General features: G+C 41.3%; 1 protein-coding gene across 1 annotated transcript in view; it reads right to left on the reverse strand.

The window, feature by feature from the left end:
* The window catches only part of LOC113581523 (hepatocyte growth factor receptor), a 38,688-nt gene extending 20,184 nt beyond the window's left edge, over nucleotides 1–18,504 (reverse strand). Inside the window, exons 1-7 of the mRNA XM_035531909.1 lie at nucleotides 18,315–18,504; nucleotides 17,666–17,781; nucleotides 16,102–17,277; nucleotides 7,362–7,541; nucleotides 1,889–2,023; nucleotides 1,271–1,450; nucleotides 444–604 (exon numbers count right to left, since the gene is read on the reverse strand). Of these exons, the coding sequence (XP_035387802.1) occupies nucleotides 444–604; nucleotides 1,271–1,450; nucleotides 1,889–2,023; nucleotides 7,362–7,541; nucleotides 16,102–17,268 (1,823 nt within the window). The 5' untranslated portion in view covers nucleotides 17,269–17,277; nucleotides 17,666–17,781; nucleotides 18,315–18,504. The remainder of the gene's footprint in view (nucleotides 1–443; nucleotides 605–1,270; nucleotides 1,451–1,888; nucleotides 2,024–7,361; nucleotides 7,542–16,101; nucleotides 17,278–17,665; nucleotides 17,782–18,314) is intronic.
* Nucleotides 18,505–21,358: the final 2,854 nt, after the last annotated feature.

A 21,358-nucleotide genomic window follows, 5' to 3' on the forward strand; every position in this document is an offset into this window, starting at 1 on the left:
GTGGAGTGTTGCCTTCTCTATATCGGTAGAGTATGTAGGTAGTAAGAGTTTGGTGTACTTGTGTTAAGCTCGTTGGGTACAGACAGAGTCATTACACAATGCAGAACTTTAAGTGGCTTTACTACTGGGTCACTATGATGGAAATATGGCCTACTGTCCTTCTGATGTCACAACGGGCAACATCTTTGGGGTAAACAAACTAATTAGTCCCTTTATCTCTGCAGACGTACAGTTACCCGTTTTCTGTGGCTAGCAGGAATCTGTGTCTAGGAGGGAGAACATGCCACACACATTTCTTACAGTGACCGACTCACAAGGAATGAGATCAATTTGTAAAAGACATTTAGGTAGGCTTCCCTAAAAATATCAGAAGGTGATGGTTTGTGAGTTATACTCACTTAGAGAGTAATCTGCCTTCGTGTCATTCTCCCCCAGTAACTTACCGGTGATTGCTACTATCCTTCTTGGTCAGCTTGCACTTTGCTCCAGCCACATCAACCTCAATAAGCTTGCCATCAAAGCGGTCTTTCTTACTGAAGCCAAAGTTCTTGCCACAGATTGTGATACTGGTGTGGCCTTTCAGTGGGGCAGCGGCAGGAAAGACCTACAGGAAGCACAGAGGGCTTTATTCAACTCTGTTCATGAGTTCTTGTCAGTCTATAGTCATGACATTTTGTAATGCAGTATGTTACATGTCCCCATCCAAAAGGTTGGTTGTCCATTATAATGAACTTTTTTTTTTTCGTGGCATAGCTGGTTCTAAAGCAGGGGATAACTTATAATATAAAGTAAGGCCAATGAGTTTGTCAGACACTGAAGAAATAACAGCATGTGGTCCACAGTATATACTTTTTTATTCACTTGTTAAAAATGACCTTACAAGCGGCAACTGGCAAATCATTAAATCCCACTGTGAGTTTAGGCACATATCTGATCTCTAGGTATTTTACCTGAAAACGTCAATTATAACACAGTGAAAATATAATTTATTAACCACAGAAACATTTTGACAAACTCTAAACGCCATTCCGATTAATATTAACTGATATTTGAATTAATTGCAACCTTTAGAATAAGATCAGAGTTCTCTAAAATTCCTCCATCAGGTTACTCTTGAAAATACCACAATGTTTAAAAAAGCCAAAATCAATGAAGGTCAGGGTTTCATTTGTGGACGTTTTCCCTTAGAAAGCACTTATTCTATTAGGGGGATGCTAGTGGCCACTTTGTAACCATGGCAATATTGCCTGTGGCTGGGCAGGCCAGTTACCTCTGTGATGAGAAGGGGACAGGAATCTTGGCTCCAATGGGAAGCAGCGCACTGAGGTGAGCGAGTGCAGAGATTCCTGTTCCGGCACCATCCGCAGCCCATGAAGGCAGGAGCCAGGAGACACGTGCTGCAGTTCCACAAGTGCTCACAGCCAGGACCGATCACGGGCACCTTAGATACCTGCACATCAGAGAGAGTGACGATACTGTCATATAAATTTAGAGCACAGATACTTTTTCGCATTATAAAAGCGTGTCGGACTGACGTTACATGAGTACTTTGCTATACAATCACACACTAATACATTCTATTAATGTATTATAAAGAACAAAAACTGACCATTTTTTTTTTGGTTTCAGAGTATGTATAGCAGTGCACAAAGGGAAACAAATGTAGATGATTTAGAGACAAAACTGAGCAAATTATCAGTTAGTGCTTATTAAGTTTATTTAGCTACTTGGGATTACAAATACATCAGCAAAGGTGTACACATAAAGGAGAAGACCTCACTCCTGTCTCTCCTTTTCTCTTATTTAAACCTTGACCATCCACTCCGTTTACTCATTAGCAAGAGAGTCCATTTCTCTCAAAAAAGTTAAAACATCAGAAATGCTTTGCCTTGTTCCCTGTGATGAGCAGTAAGGACGCATCTGGGCGCTCTGGAGACAGAACAGCGACCTCTGAGGACACGGGGCGTGTGTCCAAGAGGAAGTCCACATGTGGGTCTGTGTTGCCAAAACGGGAAACCACCACCTGCGATACGGACAAACAACGTGAGTGACCTCTCACATTTAAGGCCTTTTTTTGTGGATAGTGACATTTTTCTAATGCATTAATGAGGTAAGTGGCTATGCATGGCTTTGCGATGCATCCCTTGTTTGGAATGGCTAGCAGAATTTCTTTCCTATTTTTAGGTAACACCTGTAGGTAACATTACTGACATTCAGGGTGAAGGTAGTATCTAATTCTTTGTCATTTTCAGGCTTAAAATGAATGTTCAGTTTATCACAGGCCACTTCAGAAATGTTCTTTTGTCAGAGCAGGTTATAAATCGTCAAATTACAGGCTGTGTCTGGAACTGTCCTCAGGACATTATCAGAATCAAAAGGTAGTGGAATCCAGAGGCAGCGACATTGTGAAGGGACAAGTTCCGCGTGCCAGAGATCATGTAAGAACTTCTGTTTGCCTCTCTTTCAGGGGAAGGTGACAGATTGAAGCAGCGTGTGGGAGCAGACAAAGGTGGCAGCCTCAGGCGAGAGAGCACGTAAAGAGCGCTGCTGCTGTGGCATGCTGGGAGGTGCCAGAGCGCCGGCTCCATCCGCACACACCTGGACTAAAATGTATCATCCATGGTCAGGCTGCAATTACAGGCCTCTAAGATAGCCTGGGTCTGAATAGGGTATTACAGTGTGCGATCCATTAATGATACCTGGATCTGCGGTTTAACACACCGTTCTTTTATATCTTATATTTTAAATCTTTATTACACTGAGGTAAGATATTATACACCTATGACATATCATCTATCATCACAAACCACATAACTTCATAACGCTTTGCACTATTTCATGGTACTGGTCATGGTACCCTACATAATCTATAAGGATGTAAAAGTTATTCATTCTTTTTTTTTAGATGAACAGACGAACATATTGCACCTGGTCATCATTTAACAGAAATGAAGCAGCCGTGTGTGAAAAATGAAGTACACCTCATGAATCAATAGCTTGTAGAACCACCTTTAACAGGAACTGCCCTGTTTCATGAGCTAATTTTAGGTTATCTTTAGCTGTTGGACAGATGGCCTCACATTTGAATACTTTGGTATACAGAGGAGTTCATGGTCGACTCACTGACTGCAAGGAGCCCAGATCCTGTGGCTGCAAAATCCAAGTTGGTATGAGGTGTTTGTGATGATATGTTGTTTTTGATTTTCACCAAAAATGGAGCTGTGAATTATGGCCAAACCACTTTGGTCTCGTGTGTCCAAAGGACATAGCTCCAGGAATCTTGTGGTTTGCTCAGATGCAACTTGGCAAACTTAAGATGTGACATGTTCTTTTTATAAAAGAAGGGGCTTTCTCCTGGCAACCCTTCCAAAAAAGCCATGCTTATGCACGCTTCTTCTAATTGTACTGTCATCATGAACTTGAACATTCAACATGCTAACTGAGGCCTGTAGATTCTGAGATGAAGCTCTTTGGGTTTTTTTTTTCTCTGAGCATTGCACAGTCTGACCTTGGGATGAATTTGCTGGGAATTCTACTCCTGGTAAGACTGGCAACCATCTTGCATGTTTTCCACTTGTGAATAATCTTTCTCACTGTAAAATGATGGACTTTAAATAGTTTGTAAATGGCCTTATAAACCCTTCCCAGATTGATGGGCAACAACAAGTGCTTCTCCAAGGTCGTTGTTGATGTCTTTCCTCCTTGGCATGGTGTTAACACCCCAATGTTCCTGACCAGCACACTGCCAAAACCACTACCTTTTTAGAGGTGGTCACACTTGCTGATGATCATTTAATCAAGGCCATTTGATTAGCAGCATCTGGCTGTTACTCACCCTTTTAATGCCTATGGAAGCAGTATTGGTGTACTGCTCTTTTATTTTTTCCCACAATGCTTGTGCATTTCAGTCTAGTTTTTGTTAAATAAATAATGACACAGTATAATGTGTCATGTTGTTCATCTGAGGTTGCATTTTTTTATTCCAATCTAACCAACAGAAAATGATTCAAACATAGGACACACTGTTGTACTGGAGTAAGAAAAAACTTATATAGAAAGACAAAGATCATAGAGGTTTATGTGCAGCAAATATGAAAGACTAGTATTATATACATCAGCTTCAATATCTAGTTAAATTGAGAGAAGGAAATTATTACCATAACCTTGGCTTCCCATAAACAGTAAAAATGTTGATTGTAGTTCTACCATTTCTCAGTAAAAACATAAAACAACACAAGTGCTTTAAAACCTTATCAATCTATCTCTTTCCCAATGCAACAGCTCAGACAGCCTGGTGGAAAGTTTTGAGATAACACATATATATGCCCACACGACATAACAGATTTCAGAGTTAATAAGCCATCACGTATTTTTAACAAATGGAATGTCTTAGGCATCACACACCTAGAGTTGCTCAATAAGAGCAACATTTAAGACTCTCCAAGAAATAATCCAATTAATGGCAAGAAGGAAAATCAGTACTTAGAATTTAATCAATTAAAAATCATTTTAAAAACAAAAATGAATAGACAATAATCTAAAACCACTCCCATTTATCAACAGTATAAACAAATATAGTACAAGGGACTCATCTCTAAATTATATGTACTTTTATATACTGTAGACACAACTATATCTCTTCCAGTTAATAAGTGGGTGAATAGATGTAAATATTAACACTTTACACAAAACTCTGTAAAAAAAAAAAAAAAACTTCCAGAATTATCAGAAATGATCCATAGCAAAAAAAAACAACAACCCAAAACAATATCATTGAACTGGAAAAACAACAATCTCACTAAAATGTAGTGGACAAACCTACTAACAGACCATGCAGTTCATGAACATAAATCTGAGGAACCCAGAATCAAAACAGCAAAATTCAAGGAAATGTTCAATGTTTAAATATCTGTCTATAATTCATTGCCTCTCCTTTACTTCCTTACCAACAGAAAACCTAGGATACAAACAGTAGCCACATTCAAAAATACAATAGCAAAATTCAAACATTCTCACTCCTGTTAAAATTAATACCTGCAATACTCGTTTCAATTTTTTTCTCTCCATTTTCCCTTTCCTCCTGTCCTGTTTTTGTTGGAGTTGTGTAGTGGTATGGGTGAAAATCTGGGGAATTCTGGGTGAGTACAATGATGAATGTTGTTTATACATATGTACAAGTATATGAATATTAAAAATGTAAAATAAGAAGTTGAGAGGGGTGTTGAGAGGTAAACGGGCCAAATGGCTTGGGATTAGGAAAGAAAGAAACACAGTAACTTTGTGGTAAATTGACTGGGTCATGTGGAGTGCATTTCAGGTCTATATTTGGTACGTTAGAGAGAAAATCTGTAAATGAGATTGGTTTTGCTGTGTGTATGGCACCTTTGTAGTAAGACGCGAAAAGTCCAGCGGAACAAATGTACTGTTATGATCAAATTTACTGGCTCTCATTTTGACATCATCTTCTGAAGGTATGATGCGAGATGCAGTTTAACCAAACAGATGAAAAATAATACTGTTTAGAAAAGGGGAGGCGTACTGATGAAAGCTAAATGATATAAAGTCTGCTTATACAGATATATGAGTAGGAAACATCCACATTCTTTTACTGCCCATGTGGCTTTCACAAATGCCCAGTATAGCCTGGAGTAGTTGCATTTTTACATCTTTTTCTGTCATGTGTATGAAGAGTCTACAGTTTGAATAAAGCCTTGTAAAATCATCAAAGCAACTAAAAGAAATCTCTGCTTCACCACAGTGCAGTCGTGATTCTCCACATCATAAAAACAAAGACACAGCTAAACTAAGCCTAGATGATTCAGAAAGTGCTCATAAATGAGGAGTTGAGGAAAGTTGAGGGGAGTAACACATGAAGCACAGAGCTAATGACCAAGCAAACGGCAGTTTATTGTGGCTTATAAGTGAAGTCTTGATCACAAATACAAGGTTGGGGGTTAAACCTTTCACATTCTCATTCTGAGAGTGAAAGGAAAGGACTCTCTTCTTTCCGCCCTCTCTGATGGTTTTAAAGGGACAAATGGGCATTCTAAGAAAATACAAGGACGTGTTGGTGAAGCGCAGTTCTTACCATTAATGCGCTTCAGCCTCTCCACTGTTTCTGTGCAGCTGTCACCCTCTCTTCACTGCTCATTTCTCACTCTTATCCTAACACTGTGGTCCTCAATCTCTGTCCTGCCCTGTTTACAAAGTTTCTCAGCTACTTTACGACTTATATGAAATATATGAAACCTTATATGCATGTGTGTGTGTGTGTTTGTGAATGAAATGAAAACCTTGCATGGTGAACTTATAAATTAAAATACATATGTGGCATCTTGTTTGAGACTACGATTCTAAGAGATTCCAAGAGAGTGCAAATATCTCTCTTGCAAAGAGGAGATATTAAAAGCAGTTGGGGACTAAAAAAATAACTGGGGCTTTTTGTAATGAAAGAAATGTATATCAAACACAGGCACACAGTTGAATGTACTCTGATAAGCAACCACATGTGTTGGAACAGATGTATGACGTAAAATCTGGTAAAGGTCAAAAGGCTTGTGTTCTCCAACCTGGCCTGGCACCTGCAGCTTCATTCTCCCAGGCCATTTTCACTGGTCACGGACTCACATCCTGCCCGTTTACACAACATGCACAATGAAGCAGGGAAACGCTGCGGACCAATGCACACTTCTGCCAGACGTGTTTGGAGTGCTTCTGGGTTTTACGGGCTGTAAACTGTAAATGATGTTGATGATTTATTTTGTACTGTTGATTTTCAAAGTAACTAGTGTCCAAGTAAGTGTGTTATCTATTTTTAAGTGTAACCTGACACTCACGGATAAGCTCATTGCTGAACTCATATATGAATATATGTGGCTTGGTGGTTAGCACATTTGCCTCTCAGTGCTAGGGTTCGAGTCCCTATCTGGGTGGAGTTTCCATGTTCTGTCTGTGTGGGTTTCCTCTGGGGTCTCTGGTTTAATCCCGAGGTCCAAAAACTTGGAGCTTGATTGTTCTGTATGAATGTGGCATGTGTGACTGTGTGCGTGTATGTCCAGTGATGGCTGGTGCTCTGTCCTGGTCTGAACTTCCTCCCCTTCCTCTGCACCTGGTGCAGTTCCCCAGGGGGCTGTGGTTTCTGTTAGAGAGTACACTGTGTGCAAATTGGCTGCTGCTTCTCATTGAGTGTTGGTAAAATCTGACATCTGTAAACTGTCCTTGAGTCTGAGAAAGGTGCTATATAAATGTTAATAATAATGAATGAAAAGTTAATTTGTTTAACTCTCCAAAAGGTAAACTGAGCCCTAGACCAAGGCTTGTTTGTTATAAAACTAAATCACCCATTATTCTTTGTTTCTCACCTGGATGACCCTCCCATCTGCAGTTCCAAGGGTAGCCACCGTGTGATCCTGTATGGGCATTGCAGAGATGGAGGTCAGGAGAACGTTCCGGAAACGGCCACTGAACCAGTCCTCAGGTGGGCGGGTCCTTGTAACCTCCAGCCTGTAGCCCTTCTCGTGTTTTCCACAGCCAAAGGAGGTCTTAAAAAAACAACATTTAAAAAAACTTTAAAAAACAACATTTATTACACACTCATTTGTTATTCGCTGTGACTATTCAGCAAACAGTAACAATTCTGAATATCATGGTATAGGTGTTATCTATTAAAAAAAAAAATCTAATGGATCTAATGGAGTTGTGTACATGACATAGCTGCACAAGTGTTATCATTGTCATCCCCTTGTGCCAAGTGAATTTCATAGTTAAAACTACTTTAGGAAAAAGGGACTTATACCATACACTGAAAACATTTATTGAAGCTCAACATCTACTGGTTCCAATAGGCCAGAGCATAACGGAGGTTGGCCATTTGTCTTCTCCCATCAAGCTCAGATCGTCCCTGCCACATTCAGACGGCTGCGCTCCCAGATGGCAGGAATTCATGAGAAACTGGTTGGAATGCGGAGCACTCCTGCTGCTCCTCTAGAATGTTCGCTCAGTCCAGCTCTTTTTGGCTGTGATCGCCACAACTTGTGGGCCTTGGTGGCTGGTCTAGTGCTTCCTGCAACATGGTGGGGAGACTTGAAGCAGTCTGGTCTTTGGCAGCATACACTAAGTGGATTTTGAAATAAATGGAATGTTAGTTCGGCTGTTCCAACTAGAACTTAAATGTTCATGTTTACTTTGTAAGACTCTTTGGTTAAGATCTCAGGGACAAGGCCCCAGAAGGAAGGCCAAGGAGTTATCACTAATTAATATAACTGGGCCCTATCACTAAAGGCCATGACTAAAGGGCTGAACCAAGTACAGGGAGCAGGTGGCTAATGGTTTACAGAGAAATCAAACCAGCTCTTCACAGCTCAAACAGCTCAGAGGAGCACAAGAAATACATTCACACCAGGCTAGTCAGGCGGGTGTGAGAAGGAGAGACAGTTTCAGTACGGGGCAGCAGTACTTACACCACCAATCCCACAACTCTTTTCAGAGGATCTTCCATGCTGAGTAACACACATGAGTCACAGCCAGGACTGCCCTCAAAGCAAAACACACAACTTCATTTGAAAGGGGAGCTTTGAAGCTCCAGAGAACCACACAGCCAGGTGATAAATCAGGTGGCTCTCTATCCATCTTCAGAGAAGGGTATTTAACCAGATACATCATGGTGAAAAGGCCTGATTACATCTTGAATTAACATGCATTTCATCTCTGGATCATATCTGGATACATCTTGCATTAACATGTGTTTCATCTCTGGACTGTATCGGCAACACTACTGTCCAGAGCACAGAGAGAGGGCACGAGAAAGAAGTCAGCACTTGGCAGATGTATTTCCAGTTACGTAATTCTACGCAGATAAGAAACACATTTACACTTATATTAAATGTGGTCAAGATCCATCTCTGACCACCTAAGAATGTGGTTTGAGTGATCTGATCGTAATCCGATCACAAAGCATCCTGGGGATATTTACCCCTGGCTTTTCATGGGGCCAAATGAAATCCGAACGTGATGCGATCACCAAACATGCACATTAATGCAAGGTGGAGACAGCCTCAAAGAGATGGAGGAATGTGGCCAGGTGTGATATGAAGTGGAGACATATGACAGAGGAAGCACGGGGGAGACAGACAAACTGCTCTGATGTGTCTTCAGCCTCATCAGTTTTGCTTTGTGCACTTATACAAAACAGCTGCTGATCCGTCATACAGCAAGAGCACTGCTGCTGTGCTGTTTCAAATAGAGCAGAATGGAGCAGACCTCCATTCAAGACTCTCTGAAGTTTGGCCTATCACCATCTGAGACCTCCCCAAGATGACACACCTGCCTTAAGGCTAGAAACAAGGTTTAGAGGGGATTATGTTCATACCCTGTAAACATAACATTTATTGTTTAGTTAGAAATGAAAATCAAAGGAATTGAATGAGGACAAAAAAACACCCCATGTGTATTCCTTTCTCTGCAAGAATGAAGACCAGGAGAAAAATGTTGTGTTTTGACAGACTGCAGCAGACATTATACTGTGCCTTTCACCACTGGCCCACAGTCAGGCTTAGGGCCAGAGATCTTGATGTCACTGACATGAGGTCCTAACATGAGGTTATGCACACTTTATCTGTAACCTCATCTTACACTCAAGTCTCTCTCTCCTACACCGTTTCCAAACTACAGATCAGGGTTTGTTGGAGTGAGCATCATATTTAGCATAAGTCAATTAGGACCGATACACAAAAAAGCCATAAGATTATTACCACTGTGGCCTCCTCCTCCCCTTTACTGACAACTGCTTTTTTGACTTTCAAGTCTATAAAATCCTGTCCTGAAGCAATGTGTTCTTACTGTGATAATACTGTGAAAAAACTAGAGCTGTGGTAAAGCTAAGGTACAAACCGAGCTCTGGTTTAACTTTTAAAGCTGCTTGCATTGTGTTCAGCACAATGACGTGTACTAGGGTTACCAAGACTCACCTTGGGTGTTCTACAGCTTCATGACCCAAAATGAGTGTAAGGAGATCTGCCAACCAAAAAGTCACCGCCACATGTTCAGTGCTCACCCTCGGGCTCAGGTACAGTGCAGTGGGTCTTCCTAGTCATGCACAAGGCTGGGTGCCTTCTGGGATGAGTTGGACTCAACACTCCGGCCCATCAGCTGCCCTCTGACTGAAATACCATAGCCTTTGACCCCATGTAGCATGTGCAGTCCACTCTTCTGTGAAGATGTGTTTATACCAGTGAGTGTAGTATTAGCTCTTGTTTACCCATTTAAATGGAAGGGGGTTTCTTAAAGATGTATAGTAAACATTTTGTAAAGCACCCCGCAGAGCAACCAGACTCTGGTGTTGTTAGGTTTCTTAGATTAGTGGGACATTGGGGATCAGCAGTGCGGCGTGGGTAATTAGAGACCCTCGCTATAATGTCGGATTAGAGCCCAGCACCATACAGGGGGTGGGACCTTTCAGGCCTATAGTGGGAGGTTGTTATAGGGGGTGTGATCACTAAGGCCAATCAAGGGAGGTTGTTATGACTTTTACAGACAACATAATAAAGCCAGTTCTACACATCTCTCCTTGCTTTTGCTTAACATTAGCATCTATCATTATATATATATATATTCTCCACTTAATAACAACCAGCATAACCCCGGGATTTTGTGTTGAATTTTGTTGCCTGTAGGAGTTGCTTTCAACCCCCCACATTATATATTGAATAATGGCATTATATTATATATTTCTTTTACCATGTTGAGGTTTCTTTTCTACTTACTGACAAAGACACTTGTTAATTTATAAAATCTGCAAAACATTTATAGAAGGTACTCCTAAGCCTTGAACGTCTGTCCAATTTGAGTAGCACACTAGCGAAATTGAATAACTTACTGACAGAACCATTACATAACACAGCTATTCTCTGGATTACTGTTTCAGCGTGGCTCTATTTAAAGCTTTAGTGGAAAATACCCATTTATTATAGCTGTCAAGAAGAGGCAATGTTAAAGGATTCCTCCCTACCACCACCATGTTTGTAAAGGCACCCAGTACATGCAAGGGTCAATATGATTAAAGGACAAGAAGCAAAACCCTGGAATTAGAACAGCATCACATCTGATTAACTTAAAACCAGAATGTAATGAGGAAAAGAGACCACAGCCTCTGGCTGTAATCTTCTACAATGGGAGACAAGGCAAGTGCTTGAGTTTTCTCTTTAGTGCCAGCACTATTTTAAGGATTTCTGATGCGAGTAAATTGGTTAATCACTGTTTAAAGCAGCACTTACTGGGGAATCTGGTGAGTGGGCAGAAACTGAGGGACAAGTTGGATGAGACCTGGCAGGATTTCCTGCTCCTGTTGTCTGCTTATTTTGACCCGACACCAGGGGTGTTTCCCAGAGGGCACTGCTTGATCTGCTCCCGTGAGGGAGCCATCCATCCCTGCATCCTGCACTGCAGAGTACACTGATTGTATGACCTATGAAGAAGCTACCACCCTGGGGTCCTATGTATTGGTAGTCTTGGCACTGGACCTGGAGGAAGCAAGGCCACATGAATTCCTGGACCTCCATCTGCTGCCTTCTTGGACCCTTCAGGCACCTTCAAAGCTTCTAGCCTGGCTCCTGTACCAGTTTCTGTTCCTGTCCTGTCTTTTGGTCCATTCCTAGCTCGTCCTGATTCCAGCCACAGCTTTAGTTCCAGCTCTTGCTACTGTGCTCTTCCCAGGTTGGGTTCCTGTCCTTTCTCCAGTCGAAGCTCCTGATTGGGTAAGGAGAGAATTGGTCCTGCTTTGACTCCCAGACCATTTCCTGATCGTGCCCATTGTCTTGTTCCTGGCCTAATCTCTGGTCTAGCCCAGGGGTGTGGATATCTGATCCTGTTCCTCTCCTGGTACCACCAATGGCCAGCTTCTGTACCACCGGCCCTGTTCCATGCCTGTGATGACTGTATCCTATAGGACCACTGACTGTCTCCATCCAGCCCTTGGGACCAGGGCCCATGTTTGTCACATCGCAATTCGGGAGCAGTAGATTTGTTATTGTTTTGTTCGCCCTGTCTCATGCTTTAAAGTCTTTGATTTTTTTTTATCGTCCTGTGTGTGTGTGTGTATGTACCTGTATGTGTGTATATATATTTTCCTGTCTTCATGGTGAAATATTGTTGCTTTCAATTTCCTGTTACACTTTGTGGTTATGTTCCCAGTCTTCTTTCAGTCAATATGTTCTCCAAACAGAGCAAAGAGGAAACAATCAAATATGACTGTAAAGTGTGAAGCATAAAATTGCCAAAAACAGTAGAATATTGTACAAAGTTTTATACATGTAAAATACTCAGAACAGGCACCAAATGCCATGCTTTTTGTCTGGGGATTTCATGCGAATAAGGCATCATTAAACCACATCTGTTAGTTTTCTGTCTTTGAAAGTAAGGACAAAGATTCAGACTACTTTGGAACAAATGCTCTGATTTGAAAACCCTGAATTAAATAAAACAGCAAATGTCTCTGTTTTCAGTTTAGTTCAGTTTACATGTCCTTATAAGAAGGGTATGGTCATAATCATAGTTCAGAAACACTGGACTACTCAGTGAACAGCAGGCAAATGTGGCTGCAATTTCAGAAGCAGCAAAATGGTTACATGCCCTGGTCTCACTGAAGATAAAAGAATATACAGGCCCAAAGCATACCGATGTTGCATGACACCTCTGATTCATTCCTTGAGCTAACAAAACAAGGTCTTTGCATCCACAAGTTAGGGTATCAGGTAAAGCTAGTTCCCTTTTACAGAATGATGTGAATTAGCTGGGTCTGTTGAGTGAGCTGAGTGGCACCCTGAGGCAGTGCTGAAAAAACTATTATTTGCCTTATGTGTGTACTCAGGAGCTGATAAAAGTGAATGTCATTGGGCAGTCCAAGCCTCTCCATTCCTTAAGTACACATTCATTTACACAGACTCCAACAACCCTGATGTGTGGGTTTCAACGTCAACCCAAAATCAAACCAGCATTCATTAAGCCAGTGGAGTAGGAAATGTGAAAACAAGTTAAAAATGATTCCCGTTAAAGTGTGGTCAGCTCCTTTTAAAAAGCAATGCCACTGCTGGATGTCTTTCATTTGTACCTAATAACTAGTAAGATCCTGAAAATAGGCATCATTATTGCCAGTCCCCTTGTGATGTCCTGGGGGAGCCGACAGAGGCCAACCAGCTTGAGGTCATGTACTGCTTCAGGGGGTTTTGTGACCGAGACACATGCAAAGAGCAGAGTTAAATTGATTGCAGGGAGAGGCACTGTATTATTATTATTATTATTATTATTATTATTATTATTATGCCCTGTGTGTGTGTGTGTGTGTGTGTGTGTTTGTGTGTGTGTGTGTGTGTGTGTGTGTGTGAGAGAGAGAGAGAGGGAGAAACAGATGATTTTGTTTTGGTGAAACCCACAATCTATGAAAGCAGGAAATTACCACAAGGAGGCAATGGAAAGCATAAAGTCAGTGACTCAAGATTATTAAAAAAAACCTCATCTGACACTTTACACATGTACCTGAGCTGGGCCTCCTAAACACTGATGAGAATCCAGTGCTGGAAGGCAGTATAAAGCACCTGGATGGAGAGCCACAAAAGGGGCGTGACTTTTACCTGCACATAAACAGAGCATGAGTTCCTCTTCAGCTAACAGCATGCCAAGAGAGGAAGCAATAGACACGATAAATAATGAACAGAAGGCTGGAGTGCTACCTGGCTGCACTCCTTCAGACAACAGATTGCAAGCACAGACAAAGATTTCAGTTACAGCTCTGTCCTTATCAGCTTTATGGAACCTTGTACCCACCCCTTCATACAAACACTCGCATGTTGCCTGCGTTTTGATCAAATCTAACTTTGGAACTTCCCCTGCCGTTATTTATCCCAAACCCAAATAAGTAAGATTGTAGCCAGCCAGTAGTTAATGTGAAGCCAGCAGAATGGAGCCAGGAGAGTGAGTGGACCCCACCCTGAAGATGCAGGCTGGGCTGTGATAGGAGCAGAGAGCGCTCCCTGCACCTGGGCACCAGCTGCCCACACTCCTCCTGCTCCTCTTATGGTCCAGTGTCACGCAGGGGTGTCTGTCAGGGCAGAGCTCTAACACCAGCTCACTGCAGGCGCCAGACGCTGTGAGAAAACAGATAACTACCTGCTTTCCTGCATAGTGCTACCAGACAATGGTGTGTACGTTTGCATTTAAGTATGTCTGTATTTGCCCACAGAAAGTGGTTTCCATGCAAAGACAATTGTAATAAATAAATCATATATGGACCGTATTCATGATGAAGAGACAGAAGCAATACTTTGGTATTGTTTGTACTATGGCAAAATCAATTAGGTCTCAGATTCAATTCAAAAGCAATCAGCATTTATTAGTTATTTCACAAATCAATTATAATGAAATGATTATTCTGGTGTTAGTATTTTTATTTATTTTTATCACTTTTAGCCACAAGTGTCCCCCTCAGTATGCAAGAGTCAAAGCTAGAAGCTGTTTGGTGCAATTTAATTTTTACAGTACCACAGCTCACCTCAATTACTCCACAAATCAGGGATCTTAAATGAACACTGCTGAGAAAAGACACATTGTGGTGTTGGAGGCTCTGTCAGGAATCTTGTGTGGAAAGATGTTTCTTGTTTTATAAGTCACTGAGAATTTATCCTTGTGCTTGTGCTATGACTTGGCACCCATATTATTTAATAGAACACAACCCCCCAGAGTGACACTTATATGCATTTTACAGGAACCAGGTCCAGACTCTCATGAGTTTCTGATCCTTTCGGCAGCAGAGTGCTAAGAAGGAGAGAGCCCAAGTAGGATATGCTACAGAACCAAAAACCCTCATATAAAAAACTGGAACAGAAGCTTCTTTAGACACTAGATTAAAGTAATGCCTGAATTTGTCCATTTACATGTTTTCTTAATTTCGTTTCTAAATATCAACCTCAAAAATGAACATTACTATAACAATGAACAGACCCATACATATACATACAGGCTATCGAGTTTTTGGCATGGTACATCCCATGGTACAATGAAAGCTGAAGATGACTTAAGAAGCTGAGCGGATTCAGGACAAATGACATTGTTTAAAAAAAGAGGAGACGCAGAACAATAATATTTAAGGTGGCCGAGTGGAGCCTGGGGCTTTTCTGATGTGATGAATTAGGAGCACTTTGTAAATTTGGACAGATCAAGTACAAGGGCACCAAAGAACTGTAACAGATGATGAAGCAGGCGGCATGGAACAGTCAGTGGAAGAGGGAAACAATTTTCACCCTGTCACCATATGAACTGTTAAACCAACCAATCCAAAGACTGTCAGACACAAAAGACACCTGTTGGGTATCCCATAGCAGCGGTACAGATAAGAGCTAAAACAGATTTAGATGGCTCACGAATACTCATTCTTAGACAAGAATTTCAAAAGTGCTCGACATTAGGCTGAGGACAAATATATCCTCAGTTATTGAGGAGTACTAGAAATCCTTCCTAAAGTGTATCAGCAGTGGCTGATTTTCCACCAGGCTATTCTTCTGTCAACATTAACCACAGCTATCAAAGTTATGCATGCTATGCCATTACAAGGCCAAGACTCAATATCTCTGTATGCTCCTTATAAGCCATTCCTGTGTAGTTATGCAGTTTGTGGTAGAATATGTGCATACTAGTTAAGTTGTATAATGCTGTTCTGCAATGAACTCAAATAAGCAATAACCCTGAATTTATTCACAGGCCCTTTAGGGAGTCATCATCAGTTAAGTTCATGTCATTATTGATCGCCATTATTTACTGACTGATCCAATCCATGCTGATGAATGAGAGAGGCAGGCACCTCAATGATTTAGAACCAAGCAAGAACAAGAGGAGGAGGCTGGTGTCAGATCTGCCTCACAGAGCTTTCAAATACAGAGAATGCTCTTTCTGGGATGCCAGCCACCTATAGTTTCTGTTTTTAATTTATTGCTCACTTGAGTCTAATTCATACAACCTAGAAACTGAACTTACATTACCTGAATCATTGATTTTCCATTCTGTAAGCTGAAGAAATTTATATCGCCACAGACCTCTACAATCACATGGAGTTCTCACCTGATTGTAGGGTTTCTCCTCAGAGCCAGTAAAGTGGTAGAGCGGCTTGGTATGGCCCTTCTGAATGAAGTCCTTGAAAAAGCTGTTGATTTCAGAAACTGAGATCACACACACTGTAGAACTGGCTGTGGGCTCAGGAGAGTCTGGTTTGCTACGTGCAAATGCAGCAAAAAGCACATCATCTTCTTCCTTCAGATCCATGTCTCTGCGCAGGTCATTTCCGGCTTTGGCCACGTGTGCCGCCTGAAGGATGTTGAACACCACCTGGGTGGAGCGCTTCCTCCTCCCCTTCTCTGAGTAGATGCACTCAAAGGGCATCTCCACGTAGTGCAGAAGCTCCAGGTCGGACGAGCACATGCGGACGATGCGTGTGTGGAAGGCCTTGGACGTGCCACCTTCCCGCTGTACGGTGAGGAAATAGACATATGCGCCACTCTGAAAGGAGTAGATGTAATGCAGGGGATAATTCCCACGCAGCCCAGGGGTCAGGTCCATGTAGGAATGCTCAGAGACAAACTCAAAGCGGTCTTGGGTCTCCCACATCTTCCGTATGGAGATCGTGTGGTGGAGACGTGAAGAGGAAGGTAGAGAGGGGTTGAGAGGCTCTGAATTAGCGACAAAGAACCTCACGACACCACCGACTTCCACGTTTACTATCTGGGTTCCAGCAGGGCCGGCGACATAGCGGCTCCCGTCTTTGTTATGTGAGCCCAGGCAGTTCACCTCAACGTCCAGCTCACCGTCTTCCAGCAAGTGGCGGCTACACACGCCGTTCCCCACTGTCCCACAGCTGAAGAGCTCAGGGTCATAGTAGGTCTCCATCAGCAAAGCCATGCTGGTGTTGTTAGCGTTGGGCGGCTGGTCCCTGCAGCCCTCACAAGCACTGCATCGTGGGCCCTCATGGACAGGTCCAGTTTTATACTCGTGCGTCTTCTTGAGATCCTCTGATAAGGCAGTGAGTTTGTTGGTAGCACCCACATATACGCTTCCATTGAAAACTAGAAGTTTCTGGACAGGTGTATCTGACACAAAATGGGGGAGGTCATAGGTCACAGAGAGATTGAGCTTGGAGATGTCTCTTGGTCCCTTGCACTGCCCTTTGACCTCCCACCATAAAGTTGATAGAGTGACAACAATGCCAGTGATGCCAGTCAGGGTAAGGCTCATTTTGACTGCCTGTAGAGTAAAAGAAAAGCAAAGAAATCATCACGCTTTGTGGCTTTAAGCCAAAGCATATACCATTTTAATAAATCAAATATACACAGCAAAATGAAGCAAATAAAATCAAGTTTTAAAAAAACACAAAGAAAGAAAGAAAGAAAGATCAAACCAAACAAATAAAATCGTTCTCTCACAAAGTACAATAGCAATGAAACCACTAGCTGCTATGACAAATTGAGGTATGTTCCAACGTAACGCTGCACCTGAAATACATGGAAGGTCTGCAGTTCACCACATGGCGCATGCTCAGCCATGGAAAACAAAATGAGTGAATTTCTGAACATCTAAATTGCATTTCCATGGTTCAGTAATAACAGTGGCAGGCCCCGATGATAAAACTTACTGTAGACTTTAGACAGTGCACCCAAGGGAACCGTTGACTCAATTAGGACTGAGAGGTCTGTGGATGCTGTAGAAGTGATTTATCTTCGGTTTAAATGCTTTTCATTTTAAAGGTTCCTCAAAGAGAGAAAGAAAGGGGGGGGGGGTTATGCCTTTGTGGTGTTTTTCAGTGAATTTAATGTAGAAGTGGTATTAAAGTAGGTATACTTTTTCTGAGTTTTAAAATGATAATTTAATAAACAACCTTGTCTTTTTTTAATGCAATGGCCAGTGAACAGAGAATCAGAAAACAGAGGTTTTCTGGTCAAATGCAACCAGTTTGATGTTTCTGCACTGCAGGTGCTCTCGCGAATTATCTTCTGAAACAACTACAGCTTAGCTTCAAAGGAACGAATTCTATCTGCCCCAGCTATCAAAATAATTAAGTTCACAAATAGAGAACCAAATACGAAATCACTTTTCCCACCAAATAACTGTCTTCAAACCTTTTTGACAGATTGGTAACTGCCATATTAACCCCTGAGACTAAAAACCTCAAAAAGTTTAAAATGTGAGTGAAGTAGCCTATTTTGTCAATAGAGGAAAATACGTTTTCCAGTACCTGAACTCAGCTCTCAGTTGTTACCCACGCATGCCATAAATAAGCTTACCTTTTAAAAGGTACCTGTCGCCGACCAGAGCATCAAGTTTCTTTGCTTATTTAGCTAATCAAGTAATCAAGTGCCGTTTGTACGCACGAAGAAATCGTGTACTCCAGAGGACAGTAACCTGTAACAACTGCATCTGGTCAAAATCCAAAAATATCTTAACTGTTTTGTTCGTCAAGAAGCAAGACGAATCTGCGAGAGCTGAGACCGCTTCAGGTGAATGTTTCATTTTCCAGCCATTTGCGTCATTAGCCGTCGAGCGTATGAGTTGAGCATGATTGGTCGAATTGGTTTTAGATGTGGTTTTTCATCTGAGGATTACTACTACTACTGCCACTGCTACTGCCAGTAACAACAACAACAACAACAATAATAATAATAACAATAGTAATAATAATAATAATAATAATAATAATAATAATAATAATAATAATAATAATAAGAAAAAGAAGAAGAAGAAGAAGAAGAAGAAGAAGAAAAAGAAGAAGAAGAAGAAGAAGAAGAAGAAGAAGAAGAAGAAGAAGAAAATGTGTTTGTTTATTAATTAATTGCCTATATTTGACCTACAATGGGGGCTATCATATTAAGCAGAAAAATATCCACAATTCATTATTCTATAGGAATTACTGTACCACTTAAACATATATATTTTAAATGAAATATAGAACTGGTGTGCGATTTCACATCGATGTTTCGTACATGGTTTCTCATAATTAATTAATTTGCCTTACTGATGTGTTTCTATGTATGTGACTGTTTTCAGATCGCCATTATGAATAGGAAAGTCGAATGGGAACAGGCTGCCCTTGCCACCAGTTTCTCTGCCATTAAGTAATCACCGAACTCCCCGTGTTTGTTTAGTTCAGAAGCTACGGCACGCTTTGCAAGCATAATATGCATTCACTACATCACCTGTTCTTGCTAGATTTTCAAGCAAGTTTTCTCGTTAAAATTAAACACTGAACAAAATTGTGTTATTACAACTCTACAATTAAGCTGTTAAGCCTTGCAAAAACAACAATCTCGTTCTCGATCAAATTCGCTTTGTTATATCGTAGTCCTAAGTCACTGTAAATTCAGGATCATTTCCAGAGCCTTTCAAGCCATTTTACCGCCCTCTCGTGGTGGTACTTGCACACAACACATAGGTTTTGTATGAGGTTCCTTCAGTCTCAAGGTAAATTCTCTGGTGTGACACCAGAAACAGACCTGCCTAAAGGGAAGAATCCTCAGGAGATCTATTCCTCAAGTGGTATTAACTTACTTTCTGAGTATATCGATCACCTTGATGTCAATACATACTCCAGGTTAACTGATGACCAGACCATACTGTAAACCCTGATTAACGATGGAATCATTACAAGGCTGCCGTGGTTCATTCATGGAGACGCACTTAGCTCCACTGACCATCAACACAGCATTGATTTATTTTCCATTTCCATCAGTCAATAACCTTGTTTCTTATGGTTGTTTGGACTGTTAGCTGATATGCATGGGCTGTCCATTAGGGCTGGATTCAAAGTCTTATAATAACATAGTTTGGCCTTTGTCACGGTTAGTCCCTCCCAGCTTCAATGTTCCATGTTTTCCCTTCCGTAGTTTCGTTTTCTCCGCCCCTCGTTTGATTTTTCACACTCGTCCCTCGTTTCTGGCTTTCTTAAGTTAATATATTTAAACCCTGTCTTGTTGCCTTTATCTTTGCTGTAGATTGTTTGGTCGATTGAGTGTTTTGACTGTATGTCTGAAAGTTTTTGAAAGCCCGTCTGTGTTTCGAAGCCTTCGTTTATGTTAGCCTTTTTTGTGATTCTAGCCGTTTGTTTTTTCGAAGCTTCTTTGTTATCGACTGCTTCTCCTGTTTGCCTAAGTGTGTGTGCTTGTTTTTCATGTCTGCCCGTTCTCTGCGTGTTGGCTCTGTGACCCTGGACTGCTCTGACGACTCTGGATTTGGATTTGCCCCTAATAAAGCTCGCGCTTCTCCGCATTTGCGCTCGCCTCCTTACCGCTCACCACTACAGACTTTTAAACCCCTGCTAATTTCACACTTTAAAAGTCTTTTTGCTTAACTAAATATGGATCTTGAAACAGCAAAAGGTTTTCTTCCTAACTTTTAAAGGGGGAAATATGTGAAAGTATCATCTAACCATATAATCCACTAATTAAGATTTTATTTGCAGTTGAGTAAACATTGCAATCTTATTGTAGTTTATTTCTGTCGAGTTATGATTCATTAATCTAGGTGGTAGAATGAAACATCTCGTGGCAAAAACTAGAGTTTGTGATTCTCAGCTGTGAATCACTGAGTAGGTTTTCTTATTCTGCCATCACAGCTCACAACACTCGCAGGTGATAAAAAACACACAGGCTGAGGAAGCATGTCAGCTCTTGTTTTTGGCGACTGTAAAGAGGCTTCATGCTTTGGTAACCACTAAAGAACCCAAAGCACTGTAATGTAAACACATATTTAGATTCACAGTAGGTAATTTCACTGTTTATGCCATTCATAAAAGATTATTCATTCATCATGATGATGAACTCTTTTATTTCTCATGACATGTTAAATGAAAAAGCAGTTGCGATGCTCACAGGGCTATGAAGAATTTGGTGAATGAGATAAAAGATATGCACAGGATTGATCTCAGCTGTAAAATCATGTCAGTAGTATAGATTCAGGTTAAGTCATCAGAGAATAGAAAGGTACTGTGGGAATGTGAAGTCAAAACAAAAATTACGATATTGAAATTTATTAGCAGCTTCTATCAATTCTGTTACAGTTCCACTGAAATCAGTTAAAGTAACAGTTCATCTTTGCCACCAAGGAATGAAGTTAGAGAACCTAATCTAATATAGAGTGTCAAAACCGTAATCACAGGTTTTTCAAAAGCACCTGAACACTCTTGGCAAGTGCTTTGGCTCTGGGCAAGCTACCATAAGGCTCTCAAATGCGACTTTGAGGGCCCGAGTGCCGCAGGGCAAGGAACAGGATGCAGAAGCCACTCTTGCCCCCGACGAACATTTATTAACGTGAGACATTACAAGAATAAACAATG

This window comes from Electrophorus electricus, chromosome 12 (assembly GCF_013358815.1).
Source record: "Electrophorus electricus isolate fEleEle1 chromosome 12, fEleEle1.pri, whole genome shotgun sequence".
Classification (NCBI taxonomy): domain Eukaryota; kingdom Metazoa; phylum Chordata; class Actinopteri; order Gymnotiformes; family Gymnotidae; genus Electrophorus; species Electrophorus electricus.